The following is a 19,772-nucleotide window of genomic DNA, read 5'->3' as shown; positions in this document are numbered from 1 at the left end:
TGAGCAACTTGGGATAGTGGAAGGTGTTCTGCCCTTCCAGAGAGGGGGAACAGGATGAGCTCGGAGGTCCCATCCCATCCAAACCATTCTGGGATTCCATGAAAATTGCTTTGGTGGGGCTGATGTCCTGGGAGGGAGGTGTGGGGGCAGGACAGGAGGGCCTGGCTGCAGCTCTGTGTCCCTCAGCAGCCTCTCTGCATCCTCCTCACGAGGACTAAATGCAATTATAGGGAAGAAGCAAATGAAAAGCAGAACTGAATCTGCTTCTCTGTGGCACTGCCAGCGACACAGACCTGGCAGAATCATTTTTTCTTCCTAAAAATGGTTAAGTTCAGCTTTTTATCAGCAAAATAAAAGCTGAGGTGTCTGTACTAGCCTGGCTGCCCCTCGCAGTGCCAGGACGTTGGTGTGGCCAGGCTGGCAGTGCCCATGCTCTGCTCTGTGTCACTGTGCCCCACACAGCAACTCCTGCCCCTCTAGCCTGCCACACACAGATCTAACAGCCTCGGTCACTGGACACTGCCAGGATTTAACAACATCCTGGTGACCTTCAGCAGCTCAAATGTCACCAACCCGTGTGCACAGGCAGCTCCTGTGCCAGTGGGACAGCACAGCCATCGTGGCCCTGAGTGCAGGTGGCAGTGACTCCAAAAACGACAGTGTTGGGAATTAACAGCATTGTCCCATGGTGGGACACTGACTCGGTGGCTCCTGTCCCTGCAGCTTGAGCTGGTGACATTCACCCAGCCCTCCCTGGACTGTGGTGCTGGAAGAACTGGACACAGATGCACCCAGAAAGCAGCTCCAGGAACAGGGGACGAGCAGGAGCCACTGCTGTCCCCACCCGGGTGTGAGATGGGCAGTGTAACCCCAGGCAGCACCCGAGACTGCAGACAAGTGGGGACATCAGGCTGTCACCCCGGGGTGCTGCAGGGACAGTGGGCAGTCGGAGCTGTGGGGTGGCAGGGACACTCGGCAGGGCACAGCCATGGCAGGGCAGCAACTGCCTGGAGAGGGATTTGTTTGATTGCTTTATCGTGTCAGGGGGTGCATGATGCCCCCCAAAACACTCCTTGGATGCTGGCTGGCAGTACATGAGGGTGAAGGAGGAGCAGAACCGATGTCTGAATACGGGGGCTTGGTTTTGGGCAGCCAGCACCCTCTGGCACTGAGCCCATGGCAGCAGCACAGAAGGGACAGCGTGAAGAAGCACAAGGCAGCTCCAGGCTTAGCTTCCCTAAGTGCTGCTGCTGCTCTCCAGGTGAGAGTGAAGGAGACACTGGGAGAGGCACAGGCAGCCATGGAGTGCAGGGATGGAGGCTGGAGCCCTCCTGCCCCGGTGCTTTGGGGGGGTTTCAGGCCGGGCCAGTAGCACAGGTTTACCCTCGGCTCCCTCACAGCACAGCTGCAGCCCCGCCACAATCCCTTCAAACTGCATTAACCCAGCCCAGGTGGCCGGGAAGCAGCTCCGGCGAGCACCAGGCCTGGGGAAGGAATTTCCACTCGCCAGGACTGAGCTAGGGGGAAGCTCCCGGACGCGTTCCAGGTAATTAATGATTAAATTAATTTAAGCATCCCAAGCATCCGCAGGCGCTGGCAGCACCATGCTGGAGCGTGCCGGCTGTGCCCTGGGGGAAGGCTGGGATGAAGGCTGGGATGAAGGCTTGCACTCACACTCACACTCACGCTCCCACTCACCCCAGCCCTCCCCTTCTATGGCCGCTGCTGCATCCCCGCTGGCGTGGGCTGCCCACGGGCACACACAGCACACACACGGCTCCGTGCCCGTGTCCCCCCGGGGTTTTCCTGCTCCTTCCTCCCCTGCTTGCACACACACACACATACGGACACGGACATACTTGCGTGTGTTGGGAGATCCAGGCACAGGAAAACACACAGGGAGAGACGGGGTCACACAGAGGCACACACATAGACACACGTGTGTGACGTGGATGCGCACACACACTCACACATGTGTGTAGTGACATAAGGACGCACACTCACACGTGTGTGTAATGACATGGACACACACACTCACAATCACCCCCAATCCAGCCCCTGCCCCTCAGCCCCGCCCGTTCCCGTCGAGCCGTGGTCCAGTCCCGCCCCATCCCGTCCATCGCGGCCATGGCTCAAGAGGTGCTGGCCCTGGGCAAGCAGCTGGCGGCCGAGACCACCTGCCCGCTGTGCCTGGAGTTGTTCAGGCAGCCCGTGCTCACGGCGTGCGGGCACAGCTTCTGCCAGCAGTGCCTGGCAGCCGTGCTGGGGGACCCTCCTCGCCCCGCCGCCTGCCCGCAGTGCCGCTCCCCGGTGCAGCCGGGCTCGCTGCGCCCCAGCCTCTCGCTGGGCGCCGTGGCGGAGCTGGCCCGGGCCATGGAGGGGGTGGCGACCCGGGCGCGGTGTCCCCAGCACGGCTCGCTCATGGAGCTGTTCTGCGAGCCGTGCGCCGCCCCGCTGTGCGCGCTCTGCTGCTCCGGCCTCCGGCACCGCCCGCACCGCGTCCTCCCCGCCGAGGAGGCCGCCCGGGAGCTGCGGGTACGGGGCTGGGGGCTTGGGGAGGGGCCGAGGGGCACAGATCAGGGTTCTCTCCGGCTACAGGTTGGGATCCCCTCCGCGCGTGGTTTGGGGCCCCTCCAGGGACAGGCAGGGTCCCCTCTGGGCACAGGTTAGTGTTCTGTCCGGGCACACCGCTGGGCTCGCTGCAGGGACGGTCTGGGGACTGCTCTGGGTACGGGTCTGGGTCCCCTCCATGCATGGGTGGGTCTCCTCTGAGCACGGTCTGGTTGCCCTCCACACACAGGTTAGGGTGTGTCCCTGGCCAGACATGGATTTAGGAGCTCACCCAACTGCTGGCTGGGCTCCCTGTCTGGGTACCAGTTTGGGGTCCCCATCTGTCTGTGGGCTGGGGTCTTGTATCCCTCCCTGCTGAGGCTGCTGGTTCTCCCATTGCCTGGCCCCAGCCCACCCAGGTCCCTCTCACTGCTCACCCCTCTGTGTCCCTTGTGCCCCAGATGTCCCTAGCCAGGGTTTCTCCCCCACAATGTAGGTCTCGGCTCACTGCAACACAAGAGATAACTCAGAGCATGAGGAGTTTTTTGATACTCCAGCAAATTTATGGAGCATGTCTGAGTCCCTGCTACTGTCACTGCAAACCTCTTTCCAGGAATCCCACTTCCAATGTCGAAAGTTGTTTTTTTTCTAATTAAAAAACAATTTAAAAAAATTCCACAAACTCTAGGGTTTCACATGAAGTTATTCCATAAATGTTTCTGGCCATAAGAGGTGTGGATGGGGATCTCCCCAGCCTGACTAAAGTGAGTTTGGAGAGGTAGGTGCTGTCTCTGAGCTCAAAACCCACTCCCAGGCACTCAGGGGTCACCCCCAGTGACTCCCCAGACTGGGATTGTCTCCACAGGGGTTGTTTGGTGACATCATCTGCTTCCTGCAAATATGGCTCCAAAATTACCAAAAATGCATTTTTTAAATCCAGAATACGCTCCAGAGCAACCTGGTTTTTCTGCAAAAACAGAAGGAAAGACTGAAGCCCAAAGGAGACCAGAAAAGTCGTGATCTGCTGGTGTGTGTTCCTCTCCATGTCCCCCACTGCTCACCCGCCTGGCTCCCCAGGAATATCCCATCTTTCCCTCTCCCCATGTATGTTTGTCTCCTAATCCATAACAGCATTCTCTTCTCTCTCCCTCTCTGTCCATCTCATACGGCCTCCTTGGGCCCATCAACATCCAGACTTGCCACCCCTCTCTCCGTTCTCCCGGGTATGTTCTTTTCCCGTACAAAAGCTCTGGTCCCGTCCTGTGTGATCTTGGCCCCCTGTCTGCAGCAGCCGTGTCCCTGCAGAGGCTGCTGGAGGCTGGGCGGGCTCAGGGCCTCCGTGGGTGCCTTGCAGATGACGGTGATGATGGAGCTGAAGCGTGTGCCCGAGACCTTCAAGGAGCTGCAGGAATTCCTGAAGGAGCAGGAAAAGATCCTGGTGGGCCAGCTGGAGCAGGTGTCCCAGGAGCTTGTCAAGAGGAGGTGTGAATACAGCTCCAGGGTTTTGGAGAGGGAGTGGCTGCTGGACATGATGATTGCACAGATCAAGGAGAAGCAGGACCAGCCGGTGGTCGAGTTCCTCATGGTGAGGCTGCATCCCCGCACTGGGCACTGTGACTCCTGGGGCACCCACCTGGCACCCTCCACACCCTGTGCCTGCTGTGGATTGGGGCCCTGAGGCCAGGGAGGGTTGGGATGAGGTGTGGGGTGACACCCAGCCCCCTTAACCTGCTTCAAACAAGCACTGTAGCTCCCTTGGCAGGGCCAGAGCTCATGTGTGTTTTCTCTTCCAGGATGTTGGCGAAATCCTGAGCAGGTATGAAGCAGGCTTGATGTCCCTCTCCTCCTGCACAGCTCATTTGGGCAGAGGTTTGGGAGTGCTGCAGGAACCGGGAGGGAGGCGGTTTTTCCCTCTGAGTGTTTGGGATTTCATGTGATGTTACTGGGAACCCCTCCTAAAGATGGGGTTCCTGTGCTGATAGCTGGGATACAGCTCCCCTGGGTTGTGTGGCTGCAGGGATTTCCCTGTTTCCCTCCTGGCCCTGGCTGGTGCCTGGGCTCCAAGCTCCTCTCCCTGTTGTTCCACTCAGCTGTAAGGCAGCCAGGGCCCCGATCCCAAAGCCCGTTTCCCCCAAGCTGCAGAGGAGCGTTGAGAGCCTCTCTGAGATGAGCCAGCGGGTCGTGGACATGGTGGCCAAAATCACAGGTAACGCTCTGCTGACTCCGTGCTGTCCTTCCCCTGGGCTTGGCTGGCAGCAGGAAATCCTCACTGCCTGCTGCCTCTGCCTGGGGCTCAGGAGCAAAGTGCCTGCTCCAGATGGCAACCATCCCTGAGATGGGCTCCACATCTGGCTTGCTGTCCTGATGGGGAGCAGGAAAAATGCAACAGGAGAGACACTCATGCGTCTTCCTTTCCTTCTTCCAGTGAACCTGCGGAGTGAGATGGACTGGGAAAGGGGTAAGTTTCTGGGGCTGATGAGCACAACTGAGGAGGAAAACCTTTCCAGGATGAGTTTCCTCGTGTCCTTGGTGCAGAGATAGGCTTACACCACATCTAAAGCCAGCATCTGTCTAGAACTGAGTCCTATTGTTTTAACTAGCCTGCTATAAAAGTGCAGGTCTGTCCTCGTGCCAGGCAGTACCAGGGATGCTGTCCTGAGACACCAGGCGAGGGCCACGACAGCACGAGGCCGTGTCAGGCTGTGCCCAGTTAAGCAGAGGGGCTGTACTTGTTTTTAGCTGGCATTTAAATATGATCAGAGGTTCTTTGGCAGGTGCTCGGGGCCCATGTGATGCAGCATTGCTGAGCTGAGACCATTTGTGCCGAGGCCGCTCTCCACACTCAGTTTTTGGGATGATGCACTTGAGCACAGCACAGTCGTGCCTCAGTTTCCCCCCTGCAGTCCCCTGAGGAATGGGTTTAGCAGAAGGTCTGGGGTGGTGACACTGCACAGTGACACCTGTGCAGCTTTGTGGGATGGCCACGGGATGGCAGCAGAACATTCCTCATGGATGGGCAGCTCCGGCTCTGGAGTTGCCTGGCTGCTTGGCAGAGCAGGGTTCCGAGCTGGGTGAGCACTTGTCACAGGAGCAGGGACTGGCCTGGCCCCTGTCCTGCCTGGCAGCAGTGCCCCCTTACCCACGGGATACACTGCTCCCCACAGGCAGCAATAGCCACCAGATCTGGGAGCAGGTTTAGCAAAGCCCCTTGTGCCTGTCCCCTGCATGTGGGGACGCTGCCGGCCTCAGGGAGCAGCTTTTCACCTTGGGTCCCAGCGTGGGGACAGTAAGGGTCCTGTGTCCCATTTTGGTCCCAGTTGTGCTCCCTGGACAGGGTGGAGAGGTGCTGGTTCTCTTCTCAGCAGGCACAGACTGATGTTTCCGTCATCCATTAGAGCAGGTGACTCTGGACCCAGAGACGACGAGTCCTTACCTGATGCTTTCACGGGACCACAAAACCATCTGGCATGAAAATAGAAAACGAAACCTCCCTGACACCTCCAAGAGGTTCACGGGCAGCTTCAGCGCCCTGGGCTCCCAGGGCTTCACGTCTGGGAGGCATTACTGGGAGGTGGAGGTGGGGAAGGGGGGCGACTGCGCCGTGGGAGTGGCCCTGGAGTCTGTGCCGAGGAAGGAGTCGCTCAGCCTGGCCATGGAGAAGATCTGGGCCCTGCGACTGGCCTGGGACGGCCAGTACAGAACATTCAGCGTGCCCCCTGTCCGCCTGGCATTCAGGGAAGAGCTGCGGAGAATCAGAGTCCACCTGGACTATGAAGCGGGCCGAGTGACCTTCTACAACGCAGAGAACATGGCACAGATCTTGCAGCTTGAGGCCACCTTCACTGAGGAAGTCTTGCCGTATTTTTGGCTCTGGTCTAAAGAAACGCACATCCGGCTGTGTGACTGACGGAGTCGGATCCGTCTGTCCTCCCTGCCTGTGCCCTTGGCTAGCTGAGCAGGGAGGAGCTGTGGGAATGACACAGCATCACACTGCACACTCCCTGCAGCTCTGCTTGGGCTGGATGCCCTCTGCCATTTTCTCTGTCTCCTGCTGCTGAGTCCTGTGGAGCATTAAAGAAGTGCTGTCCTGCCTGGGGGTGTCTGCGTGCTGGTATCCTGGCTAGATCCCATAGGGATGGAGTCCTTCCTCTTCCTGTGGGCACTGAGGCCGTAGGATAATCGGGAGGGAGGAAGGAAGAGGCTCTGATTGTCCATGCCAGCCTTTGGCAGCACTGCATGGCTTGTTGCAGCTGTGCTGTGCTGTTCTGTGCTGGAGGATTTCCCTTCACAAAGGAATTCAGGCTGGAGCCATGAGCTGATAATAGGGGTGATAACTGCTCAAAAAGTTTGTAAAAAAGGAAAATGTTCAGGGAGGGAGAGTGGGAGTGAGGGCACACCTGGAAGCGCAGCAGGAGCCAGGGGTGTGATGGGGGTCTCTGAGGTCTGGGATGGTCAGGAAAGGAACAAACACTGTCTAAGCCAGGAGCATTGTGTGACTGGTGGGTGGCAGGGCCCAGGCAGGGGGACACGGGTTGTGGGTCATGTCCTGGAGATCCCCTGGATCCAAAATGGTCAGCTGAAGACAGCAGCCGCTGGAACCACTGGAGAGACATGGCAGAGGATCTGCCAGGGACTGACAGCACAGACCTGCTAACCCTGAGCTGAGGAGAAGCTGTGTGTCCTGAAGAGTTTATGTGGAGTAAAAGTGGGGGATTGTCAAGTGTCCCTTCTCCAGCTTGTCTCTCCGCAAACCCCATCCTGGTGTCACACGGATGTGCCCTGCTTTATTCCTCCATCTGCTCACCAAATGCCTCGTAAAGTGGCTTTTGTTCTCATGGGGAGCTCATTTGATAAGAAATTATGTGGGAAGGGCTCTTTGAGGAGAAATCATGTGTGAAGCACTCTTTGTCTCAGCGAGGCCGTGCCATCTGCTGAGTCTGTGCCTTTTTTCTTTATCTTCCCCATTTTCTCCTCACGCCCAGGCTAAAAGGAGACGGCCGGAAACATGGTAGCAAAGCGGCGCCCCTGTTAGGCGGGAACTACATTCCCCACCATGCGGCGCAAAGAGCGATAACGCTGCACGCCTGCTAGGAATGCTGGGAAATGTAGTCCCCCCGGGCTGGCGCGCATCCCTCCCACTCCGGATTCCTCGCTTTTCTATTGGTCCAGAGGGACGCCAAGCAACCGCTGTGGGCGGGGCCTGGCGGCGGCGCCGCCGTTCCTACTGGCCAGGGCGCGCGCGGTGGGAGGGGAGGTTTGAAAAAAAACAACCCGGCCCCGCGGGACGCCGCGCGCTGATTGGCTGAGCCGCGGTTTGGCGCCAGCTTTGGAGCGGGCGACGGGTACCGGCTGGGGTCAAAGCGCTGCGGCAGCCGCGCTGACGGCAGGAGCGGGACGTCTGCGCTGGATTCCTATTCCCACTCCGATGGATCCCACCCCGAGCGTTTCCCACCGCCGCCGCCTCCTGCTTCTCCCGCCGGCGTCTCCCGCCTCGCCCGCCGTGGTTAAGGCGCTCTTTCAGGATGAGCTCTCGCCTGTCTCGGATCTCCGCCTCACCATGGAGCAGCTGGGGCGCGGGTGAGTCGGGGCGCGGGGCCCTGCGAGTGCTGGGCCCGGGCACCTCCTTCTTCTCGTCTCTGTCGTGACCCCCCCCCAAAAAAAAAGTGAGGTTTGGAGGGCTTATCCCCCGCTTCTTCCTCCCGTGGGGAGCCCCTTCCTCTTCTTCTCCACCCCTACGAGCCCTCCGGGGCACTTTGTCCCCATTCCAGGGCGTTTTTCCCCCTCTCCAAGACGTTTTCTTCCCCCTCCCGGACCCGAAGCGAGGCCTAGAGAGGCTCCCCCATATATAAAAATCCCCAAGGCCTCCAGGAGTGGTTTTCCTTCCGTTCCATCCACCCCCGTAATTCCCTCCCGCGCAGTGAAGCCTTATGGAATTCCCGCTCCCCAAAGAAACCCCAAATCCCTGGCATGTCTTTATCCCCCCAAAGCCCCAGGGATGCCTTTTAACACCCCCCCTTCCCCAGATCCTCCGGAATGTCTTTACTCCCTCCTCGCTACTGCAAGGTCTTAGGAACTCATTTCCTTCTCTATTCCTCCCTTCCTTAAGCAAGGCCTCGGGGTGCCCATCTGCCCTCACCCCCCAAAAAAGAGTGAGGCCTCGTGGATCCCTCCTTGTCCTTTCCCCCCACCCCCCTGTGGAGGCCTTGGGGGTCTCTTCATGCCTTTCTCCCCCAGGATTGAGGCATTGAGGGCTCATTCTGCTTCCTCTCCTCCCAGGCCCCCTGTCCACACCTAAAACCGAGGCCTGCGGTTTTCCCAACCCTTCCCCCAAAAACGAGGCCTCCCGGAGCTGTTTCTTCTCCCCACGTCCACCATGAGGCCTCGGTTTTATCCCTCCCGCCTTGCAAACTTCTATGCCTCCCTTAGGATCTTCCATCCCTTTGCTGATTCCTCCCCTCTGTTCTCTCCTCCTGTCCCCATCCCACATGGATCCACGCTCTGGGACACCTTTCCCCGGCCCTGCTTCTGCTCTGGCCTTCCCCTTCCCTCGTGAGCCATTCCTTGGGATTCCCTCTCTCCCAAAAATACTTTTGTGTCCCTTCCATGTCCTTCCATCCCAGCCCTGTTCCTGCATCCTCCTCCTCTTCTCTGTTCTGTCTCCCAGGTGCTGCAGTCTCTGGGCTCTGCAGCTCCTGTCCTGTTCCCACAACTCCAGCCACAGCTGCTCCATTTTCATGCTCTCTTAACTCTTCTAATCCCATTATTCTCACAGTTTCTCCCTTGTGTGGCTCCTGTTTTGTCCTGGCCCACTCAGGTCTCAATGGGTTTTGTTTGTTGATTTTCTGGCATTCTCCTTTCTGCAACCACCTGCTTTATGGTCCTTCAGATTGCTGAATTCCTGCAAACCATTGGCAGTGCCCCCCATGGAAATTATTCAGCCCTTTGATTTTGTAGCAGTGGCTAATTTTTTTTTTTTTTTAATTACCAGTGTGCTGGAACCTCACTCAAGTAGCTTTTCCCTTATATGTGTGGTGCTCCATATGATTTTCTTCTCTCTCAGCACTGAGGTTTAGCATATAAAACAAAATCTGGGAGGTAACTATTTATCAAAATGTGCTTGAATTAGCAATTTGGCAATTTTCTCTATGCAAAATCTGATTAAAGGAGTGGCTACCGAAGAGAGGGTTGCAGTTCCAGGAAGGATAACTGGGCTCTGATGGAAATCCAGGTGATGCCCACCTGTGCTGTACCTACCTGCAGTGTTTTATTTCTTGCTTTTAAAACAAATCCCAAATTTCCTTTGCAGGCAGTGTGAAAACCTGGACCAAGACATGGGAACCAAAAATGGATTACACAGATCATCATCTTCAGAGTCCACAGACTCAGGTGGGGCTTCCTTAATTACTAAACAATGATTAGGAATTGGAAAGCAATGAATATTACGTGGCACCCAGGGTTTGGAGAGGGAGCTATCCCTGCCTGCAGCTCATGGTTTGGGCTGTGGATGTGTTTTTGGGTTTTTTTTGGTTTAATTGTCCTGGAGACTGTGACCAGTAGAGAGGGAAAACAAGTCCTCACTGTGTGTCCTGTGTTTTCCTGTTAGCAAGAGCTGGTTGATGATGTGAAACCCCTCAGTTCTGGTACTTCCTGGGAGGGTTTCCTGTTTTTCACCTGTTTTTCACATGAGATGTTTTATCGTGAAAATGAAATAAGTTCTCACCCCAGAACTTGTAGATCCTCTCTCGTGCTTCACTGCTGCATCTCAGGGCATTCGCTGTTTCTACCGGGATTTATGCCCCATTGTGAGGGCACTTTCAACCTAAAAAAGAACTTCATGAGGTGCTAAAGGACAAGTACAGCTCACAAACCACAGAGCAGGACAGAGCAACCAGCCTTGCTAAATCTTCACTTTCTGTGGCTCCTCAGGAATCCATGTTGGAGTGATTTGGATCTGTCTGTGCTGAAATGCTGTGGGGATGTCAAGTTGTGCTTGGTTTGTGTTTCTGAAGTGCTTCCTTTTCATTCCAGGATATTCAGAAGGGCCTTTTCACTGCTTTTTTTTTTTGTGAATGAGCCCAAAATTTCTTTGTAGAAGGGGGTGTAACTAAAAAGCCAAAACCCTAAAGGACTAAATTGTTTATTAAGATGTGTGGTGGATAAAGAGTATTCCATGCTGAGTGCCAACACTCTATTCCATGTGGCAGCCCAGGCAGGGCTTGGGGGGCTTTTCTAAATTATCCCTGTTTTTCCCCAAGCCCTGGCACCTGATAATCCACTGCCAAACCCCCATTGGGGAGTGGCTGTAACTCTTATTTATTCTGCACTGAGGTGAGGCTGCAGATGGGGCTTTCCACATGAGTTTCCTGGGTCTTTCTGTGGAAATTTGTAGCTGATTAAATACAAATGGATATAAATCAGTGGGAAATCTATGTCTCATCTGCAGGTTTGGCTTTGGATTCTCCCGGGCCTGCGACCTCACACGACACCATGGAGGACACGTGAGTACCCCAGGCTCGTGGAATCATTAACAAACGTGGAATCATTAACAAACCTGGGCTAATGAGGCCTGGGGGGGGTTTTCTCTGCTGGCACATGTGCTCTGGGGCTTCCCTGCTGCACCTCTCCATGTGCTCCACAGCTGGAATGCTGGGATTGGCCCTGCCCATGCCCTGGAGTGCTGGCTCTGAGCAGTGCCAGCTACATGGCACTGGCACCTCCCTGCAGGCTGGGGCTGCACCAAGGTCTAGCTAAATTGCATTTTTAAACACTTGATTTAAATCTGTGCCTTAACAACTACAGAATCATTTAATTTGTCCAAGTCCTCTAAGGTCTTCAAGTCCAACCTTTGATCTTTTGCTTTTAGGTTTGAGAAAGCAATCAAATCCAGCAGGCTGAAGTAAGTATAATTTTATTTTAAATTCTTCCTCAGTGTCTTTTTTAGATTATGGTGATTTCTATTCATGTCAGTGTCATTTAAAGCAAAATGTTGAAATAAATTTTGTTTCTTTTTTGTTGTAGCCTTCGAATACCTTTCAGAAGAATCCATTCCCTGCCAGTAAGTGAGAGTGGGATTGATGTTTTTATACACGTTAAGGGATTTAGCATGGTTTTGGTTGAATACTTGTTAATTTTCTGGCTTCAACACCAGCTGCTGGGGTGCTTAATGTCGAAATTGCAGTTTGGAAATTCCCAATCTCAATTTAGTGGGAAATTTCTGTGATCAGGCTCCATCACTGGTGGCACTGAAGCATTTTGGTGCCTGTATCAAGATTCCTGCACTGGGTGTGCAAAATCTGTAGTCAGAGATTTTTCAGTCTTTATTAACTGCTTGAAATGTGCTTGTGCAAGGACTGATGCACAATCCTGAACTGTCCCTTCTGTGTTGTAGCAAAACCTGCTGGGCTCCAGCCCTGCTCTGAAGAGAAACCACTCTGACTCTCTGGACACTGATGCTTTCCAGCCTTTGGAACAGGATGAAAACAAGGAAAATGTAAGTGCTGTTTCCTGTTGCCTGTGATGATCCAGGGAGGGACAGCTGGAGTAGCACATCCCTGCACAGGGAGTGTGATGGGAAAGGCTTCAATTACTCCCTGCCAGGCTGTTCCTCAGACACAACCACTTTAGCTCCATTTTTCTGAAGGGAACTTGCAGCTCTGATTAGAGTGGCTACAAACTGTTGGGAGGTTAATAAAAACTGGGGAGATTTTGCCCTGTTCTGCCTTTTTGCCACTGACCTTGACTCCTTTCTGTCTGTGGCAAAGGAAAATCTGTTCCCACTGCTGCCATGGGGAGCCCTAGTTCCTCTTGGATTCAGTGTCCTGGGTCTGCCCTGGCTGCTGGGAATCCTCTGGGGAATGCAGTGTCAGGACACAGCTTTGGCTGCCTCCAAGAATGATTTATTCTGCAGAGAATTGACTGACAGAAATAGAAAAGCCCTGAGGTCTGTAGGTGATGCCAAGAGTATAAATGCTGGATTATGTTAGATGAAACACTCCTGTGACATGTTTAATTTGAAAACATTCACCTTCAGACTATTCCTGTTGGCAGCAGGCAGCTTGAATCCCAAATGTCAGGCAGTTTAAAAAAATTGAAAAGATAAAAGGATCCAAGCAACTTAACACAGTTTGTAATTTTGGCAAAATCATCATTTTGCTGGTTTTTATTTCAGGAATCATTTGAGTTTAAGAAGCCAACCAAACCAGCTTCTCGTGGCTTCCGTGATGGAAGGGGTGTTGGAGCAAGGCAGAATTCATCTCCAGCTCAGGTAGTTGGTTCCTTTCAACTAATTCTCACCTAATTCTCTGGGATGAAAATAACTATATCAGGGCTCTGAAGTGGTGCAGTCAGGTGGCAAACACAAAAACATAGTTATCTGCCAGATAAGGAAATTCTTCTCACCTTTGGCTCAGAAATTTGAAGCATTGTTCTGGGAAAGATGAGTCAGCACAAAGCTGAGGTTCTGCTCAGTAACTGAAGGGAGTGTGGACATTGATGTGGGATTGAAATGATCAGTAATGTTCAGGCAGATGCATTTGGAACAGCAAACCCAACTGTGTAAATGCAGTTTATTCATGATTTATTCATACCTTGCTGTTTAGAAAAAGCAACTGAGAAATCATTGTACAGAAACAGAACTGGGGGGGCCAAATGTTGTCTCTGCTCCCTGGATCCAGCAGCCCTTCATCCTGCTGATTCCTGCCTGTGCTGCAGCTCAGGGCAGGGAATAACCACGGTGCTCCCTGCAGTGCAGAGAGCCGTGGCAGCCCCTCCGTGGCTCCAGCATCCTGCAGGGAGCAGGGGGAATGCTGTTAAAACTCCTTCTGTCTCCTCTCAGCTGCCCATGGGGGAAACAACCTTGGGGGAACAGGAGAACTCCAGGGCAGCCTTCCTGCAGCAGCATTCTCTGCCCTCCTCGGAGAGCGAGGATGATGATGGTTTCCTGGAGCTGCTGGATGACCAGGACTTGAAGGTGTGTGCAGAGGGAATAGGGTGGGGATCCCCCAAATCAGCTCTGCCAGAGGTGTCTGGTGTGCTCTGGATGCTCAAACTGCACCATGCTGGATTTTTGGGAATCGCAGAGTGCCAGATTGATCTGGGTTGGAAGGGCCCTTAAAGCCCATCCAGTTCTAAAGCCCTGCCTTGGGCAGGGACATCTTCCACAAGGAGATTTATTCTCATCTTTTCTAACTCAAACTGGGGTGTCTTTGTCTTATACGTAAGTGCTTGTTCCTAGTGCAGCCCATGGGATTTGTTTGGGGTGTGAACAAGTGAGTTATTTTTAGTTTGAGAACTGAGGGAATTATTTGAACACTTGGCATTTTTCTTTAGAGACTTGTTGAAAAAGTCAGAGGTGGTGATTGCTTTGAGCCACTTAAATACAAAACTGTTTCCAAGGGAATTTGAAATGCTTAAAGGCCTGGAGGCTGATCTTTGTTCATCAATCAATGAATTGATAAACTCACTTCTTCAAAATGGCTCAGCTCAGTTCCACTGTTTCCTTAAGCATTGGACTGATAATGGAGTTAAATCCCTGGAGCTGCTCTGGCAGCTGAATGCAGCTGGAATATTTGCCTGGGCCATGCAGGAGCTGCCTCTGCAGGGGTGAAATGGATGAGCATGAGCTTCCTTCTCTCCCCAGAACGACGAGGAGATGCCCTCAGACGTGTCCAGTCTCTGGACAGCACCGCTGGTCATGAGGAGAGCAGAGAATCGGGTGAGTGTCCCCACACAGCGACAGGCACTGCCCCGGCAGCTGGGACAGGTGATCCACTGTCTCCTGCAAGCCTCAGAGCAACAGAACAAGCCCTGGCACAGCCCCCTGCAGAATTCCCTTATCTCTAGAGCAGTTCACCTGGCAGACTTTGTCAGTGTGGAACAATCCGCGTTCATTGGTGTAAAATTTCTTCTTACACTTCATAAATGTGAGAAGGTCTTGATTTCCCTTATCAGAATCTTGGCTTATCTGGAATTCACTCTGCACAGACTCACCTGGAATGCTGTGACCTGATCCTCTGATAACAGACTGGGAAGGGAGTTTAGACTCCAGCAGAAAGCTCCTTAATCTACTGATTAATTGACTGCTAATTGGTGTAGAGCACTTTACTGGCTCTTTATCTTGCTTATGATGTTCCAAGCTCCCCCAGTAACAAATGTTAGTGGAAATGTAAAGCCTGGATAATTCAGATTAACAGCCCCCTGTTGCTGTGCAGTGGTGATGCCTTAAATAAGGCCAAGTTTGGAATAATCTGAAAGCCTGAGTTGTGTTTATTTTCTTTTATAAATCTTTGCTGGACAACTCAATTCCTCTTCTGTCTCATAGGCCAAGAGGTGCCGATTGTTTGGCTCTTCATCCATGTCAAGCATTGCAGGAAGAACCACCCAGAAAAGGATGGAGAGATCCCAGGAGGAGAATTCTCCAGGGAAAAGCAAGAAGAGGAAAAGTCTGCCTGGAACTTCCGAGGACTCCACGGTTGGTGGCTCAGCCTCCAGTTTGTGCCAGAATTGATGGGAGGAGATGCAGAGCTGGGGTCTGGATTGTGAAGGTTGCTGGGAGCTTTTCCAGGTGGATTGTTGAGGTAGCAATTCTACAGTCCTGAACCTGAGCTTTGCCCCGAGCAGGGAAGCTGAGGGGGCAGTCCAGGGCTTGGGAGTGCCCTCCAAGCTGTCAGCTGTGGGAAACAGGGACTGGGATGTGTCTGCCCTTGGTGCTCATGGATCTCTCACCTGTGTCCTGCAGTGTCTGAAGCTGGTGAGGACCCAGCCCTCCACAGCAGAGATTGAGAGCATTTTGGACAGTGACCAGAGGGACCTTATCGGGGACTTCTCCAAGGTAATTCCAGAGATTCCATGGCCAAGTGTTGAATGAAGTGTTTTAAGGGCCTCTCTTGGTGGGGATGTCTCAAACCAGCCCAGAAAAACACTTCCCTTTATAGAGGCTTTTCTGTTCCTTGACAAACCTACCTTGATTCTTTGCACTTGATCTTGGAGGTTTTTTCCAACCTTAATAATTCTTTGATCTTCAAACAACCAGGAGAGGCTGTTGGTGAGAAGGGGATGTCCCAGCTTAGACACAAAGTAATCAATTTGTGATTAAAGCCCTATAAAATTGCTCTAGTGTAGGAGCCAAAAACTAAATTCTGTGCCTGATTTTTAGCATTCTTAGGAGTTTTAACTCCTGCAGAGATTCTGGCCAGCAGATTATCTGTTAGAGAGTGAACTGCTGGGTGCTGTGCTGTAACCCACGTGACTCACAGCTGGAATTTTTTCAATCCTGTCTCTTCCAGAGTTATTTATTTGACACTGTCGATGGGAAACATCAAGATTTAAAATACATCGACTCAGAAATGGTAAGTGCTCCAAGTGAGCCAGAAAAATTCTTTAGTGGGGGTTGGGGAACAACACAAAAATGGCTTGAAACAACTGAACTCTGGTTTTTTGTGGTCTTTTTTTCTCAGATTGTGTCTGTGCTGACTGGGAAGTTTGAGAGCTTCATCAAGCAGTGTGTGATAATTGACTGTAGATACCCCTATGAGTACGAAGGTGGACACATCAAGGTAAGTTGGCCCCACACGAGCTGTGCAGGTGGTCTCAAGCTGCAGCCTGGGGTCACTTGGATCCCTGTGGGGCTGGTTTTTATCCAAGGCCCTGTGGATATGTTTTTCCTGAGGGGATCCTGTCATGCTCAGCCACTGTCTAGGTTTGGACACTGAGCTCACGTGGGGGTCATGAAGAGACTGTTCCCTCAGAAGAGGGGACATTCTGCTCTCTGTGAGCAGAGGAGGGGCCTGCGGCCCTCAGGGTGACAGAGGTTCCAGAGGAGGATATGACACTCGGTGTTCCAGGAAGCTAAAATCGGGATGTTAAACTTCATTTCAATGACAGACTTCAAAGAACAAATGAATATGTAAAATATAACCAGGAACAGATCACCCAGACACGTTGTGCCTAAAGGGGCTCCAGGAGAGCTCCAGGAGAGCTAGAGAGGGACTGGGGAAAAGGGATGGAGGGACAGGGCACAGGTCACAGGGAATGGCTTCCCATGGCCAGAGGGCAGGGATAGGTGGGATATGGAGAAGGAATTCCTGGCTGAGGAATCATACAGAGCCAGTTTGAAACTGTTTGTGGGGTTTGGAGCCATGTTGGGAGAGGGCTCCAGAGCTCTTCCAGATGAGGAATTGTCTCCTAAGGAAGTGAGATGAGTTTGTGGCTGTTCCCTTGCACTGACTGCTCGGACTGTGCCCTTCCAGGGTGCCATAAACCTGCACATGGAAGAGGAGGTGGAAAATTTCCTGCTGAAGAAGCCGATCCAGCCATCAGAGAACAAGCGGGTCATCGTGGTGTTCCACTGCGAGTTCTCCTCGGAGCGGGGCCCCCGCATGTGAGCTCCTGTCCCTGCCTCGGGGATTCCCTCGGCACCGGGAGCAGAGAGGCGGCTGTGACTCCTGTGGCTGTGCACGTGGTGGCTGTCACCTCTGGCAGTGTTTGGCACAGCCTGGGCTGGAGCACTGGCATGTTATAGGGGAAAGGAAAAGCCTCTGAACTGTGGCTGTGGGGCTCCTCAGCCTCTCCCTGCCAGGCAGCTCCAGCTCCTCCATTGAGGGATGGAGGGTTTGGGGTGCAGGTTTAGGAGTTATTGGTTGGATGTGGGATTTAACATGGGATTTTCCCTGCTGCAGGTGCCGGTTTGTGAGAGAGCAGGACAGGCTGAGCAATGAGTACCCCAACCTGCATTACCCAGAGCTCTATGTGCTCAAGGGGGGCTACAAGGATTTCTTCTCGAGGTGCCAGGTGAGTAATGTGTGTCCAAGGCCAGGTGGGACGGGGCTTGGAGCAGCCTGGGACAGTGGAAGGTATCCTTGCCCATGGGAGGGGGTGGAACAAGATCTTTTAGGTCCTTCCAACGCTCCTTTGACGCTCAGAAGAATTAATAGATAAATAATATTAATTTATTCCTACTCAAACTTCTCTGTGGGGCAGAGTGGTTTGGCTGGGGGGCTTTTCCTGCTCTCTCTGTGGGCTGTTCCCAGAGCAGCTCAGCCTGTTCCTGTCTCTGAGCTGTCTTCCTGCCAGAGCTGAAGGGCTTTTCCACTTGTCTCAAGAGTAAAATAGAAGTGGTTTCCACCGCTTTAGAAGAAACTGTCACTGAAAGGATTTCAGTCTGCTCAGACACGGGAGAAGACAAGGCTTGACAGTGATTGCTGGATAATAAAGGGAAACCTGAGGTCTTGTACGGTCCTAAACCAGCAAAACTGAAAACCTGAGCTTGGAGTTAGCAGCCTCTAATTGAGACAAGGAAACTAAAACCCACCTCCCAGCTCTTCCCAGCACTTCAGGGCTGGGATTTCTCCTGTCCCTTGCTCCTGCAGCTTTATCATGGTCCCAGTGCTGCTGGGATCTGTCCTGTTGCTGACACAAACAGGCTTCAGGTCCTCAGGCCCCCACACTTCCAATCATCCCTTGGGAGATAGGAGATAGCTGGCCTGTCCATGGCCAGCTGGATGGGGCTGTAAGCTCCTTCGCTGTGGGATTCTGGCTGTGCCAGCACTCAGGGTTGTTGGCAGCCAGTGCTGCCCAGGGTTTTGGCTCTCCCTGTGATGTGCTGGCTGCCCTGGGCTGAGGGAACCCGGGATTTGGGTTGTCCTGAGGAGGGGGGACCGAGGCCTCAAGGTGGCAGCACGGGACTGCCAACGGCGGCTCCCTGGGAGCCGGGAGCTGTCCCAAGGCACGAGGGTCATGGAATGCTCTGAGCTGGAGAGGGCCCGCAGTGATCACTGCTCGCTGCGTGCATGGAATCCACAACCTTGGCATGATCAGCTCCCTGCTCCGAGCAGCTGAGCTGGAACATCCTTCCAGTGTGTGCCATTCCAAGGTGCTCTCTAAACCAGCTCAGCCTGCGTTGTCTGCCAGGAAATTGGGGATGAGAGCCCTGTACACCAAGCCCTTGTTTTGGTGGCTGTAACCTGAATAGCCCAGGGCTTTGTGTGTCTGTCAGGGAACCTGGAGCAGGGGCTTTGTCCCTGTTTGTTCAGTGGGATCGCCACCCTGCTGGCACTGAGGTGACCCCAGCTCCTGTTTCCCCAGAGCTTCTGCGAGCCCCAGAGCTACCGCCCGATGCACCACAAGGACTTCAAGGAGGACCTGAAGAGGTTCCGCACCAAGAGCCGCACCTGGGCCGGGGAGAAGAGCAAGAGGGAGATGTACAGTCGGCTCAAGAAGCTCTGAGGGCTGCAGGGCCCTGCAAGGACTGCCCAGCCTGGGGGCTGCAGTGGGAGAACCACGAGTTCCTCTGTTCCCACCCCCTGTGCTCTTCTCCCTGGGATCACCTGGACCTTGGCCCCCCAAGAGCCGGACGTGGGCTGGGAGCCGCCTTGGGATTCTTTTGGTTACGTTGCTTCGTGAAAATGTTGTGGCTTCTTGTGTTGTGTGACACGCCCAGATCACCCAGGGAGGGTGGGGACAGCCTCGTGGGGCTGGGCTCGGTGGTGTCAGCACTGCCAGGGAATTGTAGTGCCTGTTAATTGTTTTATGTGCTTAATTTTATTTAAATACAGTCAAATGAAGCCAATAGCGCTGCGGTTGGATCATCTGGATTGTACTTAAACCTTGTTTCTGCTGCAGGGTGACCTGCTGGGGGGGATTGGAGGGGTCATTTTTTTTTCTCAGCTGCAGTTTTGATTCTGTTTATTGTCATGGGGAAGGAAAATGGGAAATAGCCCCTGATGCTTTGAGAGTCCCATGTGGGAAGGGCTGTGGGAAGCCTTGGGAGCCCATCTAAGGGGAAAGTGTTTGTTCTTCATAAACATGTCGTTCACCTCGTTTACTTACTCCAGACTGTTTTGTTACATTGTTTGTGTTGGTTCTGGAGCAGTTGGTGTTTCAGTGGAGAGAGAGTTTTTGGGAGCTGAGGGGGTTCAGCAGTTGGGTGATCCCAGGATTCTCAGTGGTGTCGCTGCTGCCTCTGAGCCTCGGAGTTGTTCTCCTTATCCTGAAGCATCGCCAGAGCAGATCCTGGCTGTGAGGGATCCCAGGAAGCTGCTCTGGCACTGCTGGGGGTGGCTGCGGCCACTTCTCTGTCTGCTGGGAAAGGCAGGAGGTGGAATTAATCCATGAGGGAAGCAGAACTTCCTTGGCTGTGCTGGACCCCCCAGCTGAGGAAATTCTGCAGTCCCAAACTGCTTTGCTGCTGGTTTGGGGGTCACTTCAGCCCCAGCTCCCCAGTCCAG

General features: G+C 53.6%; 2 protein-coding genes across 3 annotated transcripts; both read left to right on the top strand.

Moving 5' to 3' along the window:
- Positions 1 to 2,112: 2,112 nt before the first annotated feature.
- Positions 2,113 to 6,642, top strand: LOC106862797 (E3 ubiquitin-protein ligase TRIM7-like). Its single transcript, XM_014892014.2, has 7 exons — positions 2,113 to 2,535; positions 3,491 to 3,577; positions 3,905 to 4,135; positions 4,344 to 4,366; positions 4,641 to 4,756; positions 4,976 to 5,008; positions 5,946 to 6,642. Exons 1-7 carry the CDS (start codon positions 2,128 to 2,130, stop codon positions 6,455 to 6,457), a joined length of 1,410 nt encoding a protein of 469 aa, XP_014747500.2. The 5' UTR covers positions 2,113 to 2,127; the 3' UTR covers positions 6,458 to 6,642.
- A 1,265-nt stretch (positions 6,643 to 7,907) lies between these two features.
- On the top strand, positions 7,908 to 19,378 carry CDC25A (cell division cycle 25A). Of its 2 annotated transcripts, XM_014892012.2 has the most exons (16): positions 7,908 to 8,127; positions 9,857 to 9,936; positions 10,994 to 11,048; positions 11,414 to 11,446; positions 11,569 to 11,605; positions 11,939 to 12,040; positions 12,719 to 12,814; positions 13,385 to 13,519; positions 14,189 to 14,263; positions 14,870 to 15,019; positions 15,287 to 15,379; positions 15,834 to 15,896; positions 16,005 to 16,103; positions 16,797 to 16,927; positions 17,226 to 17,337; positions 18,631 to 19,378. In XM_014892012.2, the coding sequence occupies exons 1-16, from the start codon at positions 7,976 to 7,978 to the stop codon at positions 18,769 to 18,771; spliced, it is 1,554 nt and encodes a 517-aa protein (XP_014747498.1). In that variant the 5' UTR covers positions 7,908 to 7,975; the 3' UTR covers positions 18,772 to 19,378. The 2 variants fall into 2 exon arrangements, with proteins under 2 accessions (XP_014747498.1, XP_014747499.1); XM_014892013.2 differs by lacking the exon at positions 13,385 to 13,519 and having other exon boundaries at positions 7,909 to 8,127.
- The last annotated feature ends 394 nt before the right edge of the window (positions 19,379 to 19,772 follow it).

This window comes from Sturnus vulgaris, chromosome 1 (genome assembly GCF_052056855.1).
Source record: "Sturnus vulgaris isolate bStuVul1 chromosome 1, bStuVul1.hap1, whole genome shotgun sequence".
NCBI lineage: Eukaryota > Metazoa > Chordata > Aves > Passeriformes > Sturnidae > Sturnus > Sturnus vulgaris.
Note: the sequence above shows the minus strand (reverse complement) of the source record. Positions and strands in the feature narration are given on the sequence as shown.

What these genes read in the sequence shown, in the direction of transcription:
- LOC106862797 (XM_014892014.2), top strand. Translation starts at nt 2,128, where the DNA reads ATGGCTCAAGAGGTGCTGGCCCTGGGCAAGCAGCTGGCGGCCGAGACC. An exon ending in AGAAAAGTCGTGATCTGCTG is followed by an intron (nt 3,578 to 3,904) that starts GTGTGTGTTCCT and finishes GGTGCCTTGCAG; the next exon opens with ATGACGGTGATGATGGAGCT. An exon ending in TGAGATGGACTGGGAAAGGG is followed by an intron (nt 5,009 to 5,945) that starts GTAAGTTTCTGG and finishes GTCATCCATTAG; the next exon opens with AGCAGGTGACTCTGGACCCA.
- CDC25A (XM_014892012.2), top strand. Translation starts at nt 7,976, where the DNA reads ATGGATCCCACCCCGAGCGTTTCCCACCGCCGCCGCCTCCTGCTTCTC. An exon ending in GAAGAATCCATTCCCTGCCA is followed by an intron (nt 11,606 to 11,938) that starts GTAAGTGAGAGT and finishes TCTGTGTTGTAG; the next exon opens with CAAAACCTGCTGGGCTCCAG. An exon ending in TTATCGGGGACTTCTCCAAG is followed by an intron (nt 15,380 to 15,833) that starts GTAATTCCAGAG and finishes TGTCTCTTCCAG; the next exon opens with AGTTATTTATTTGACACTGT.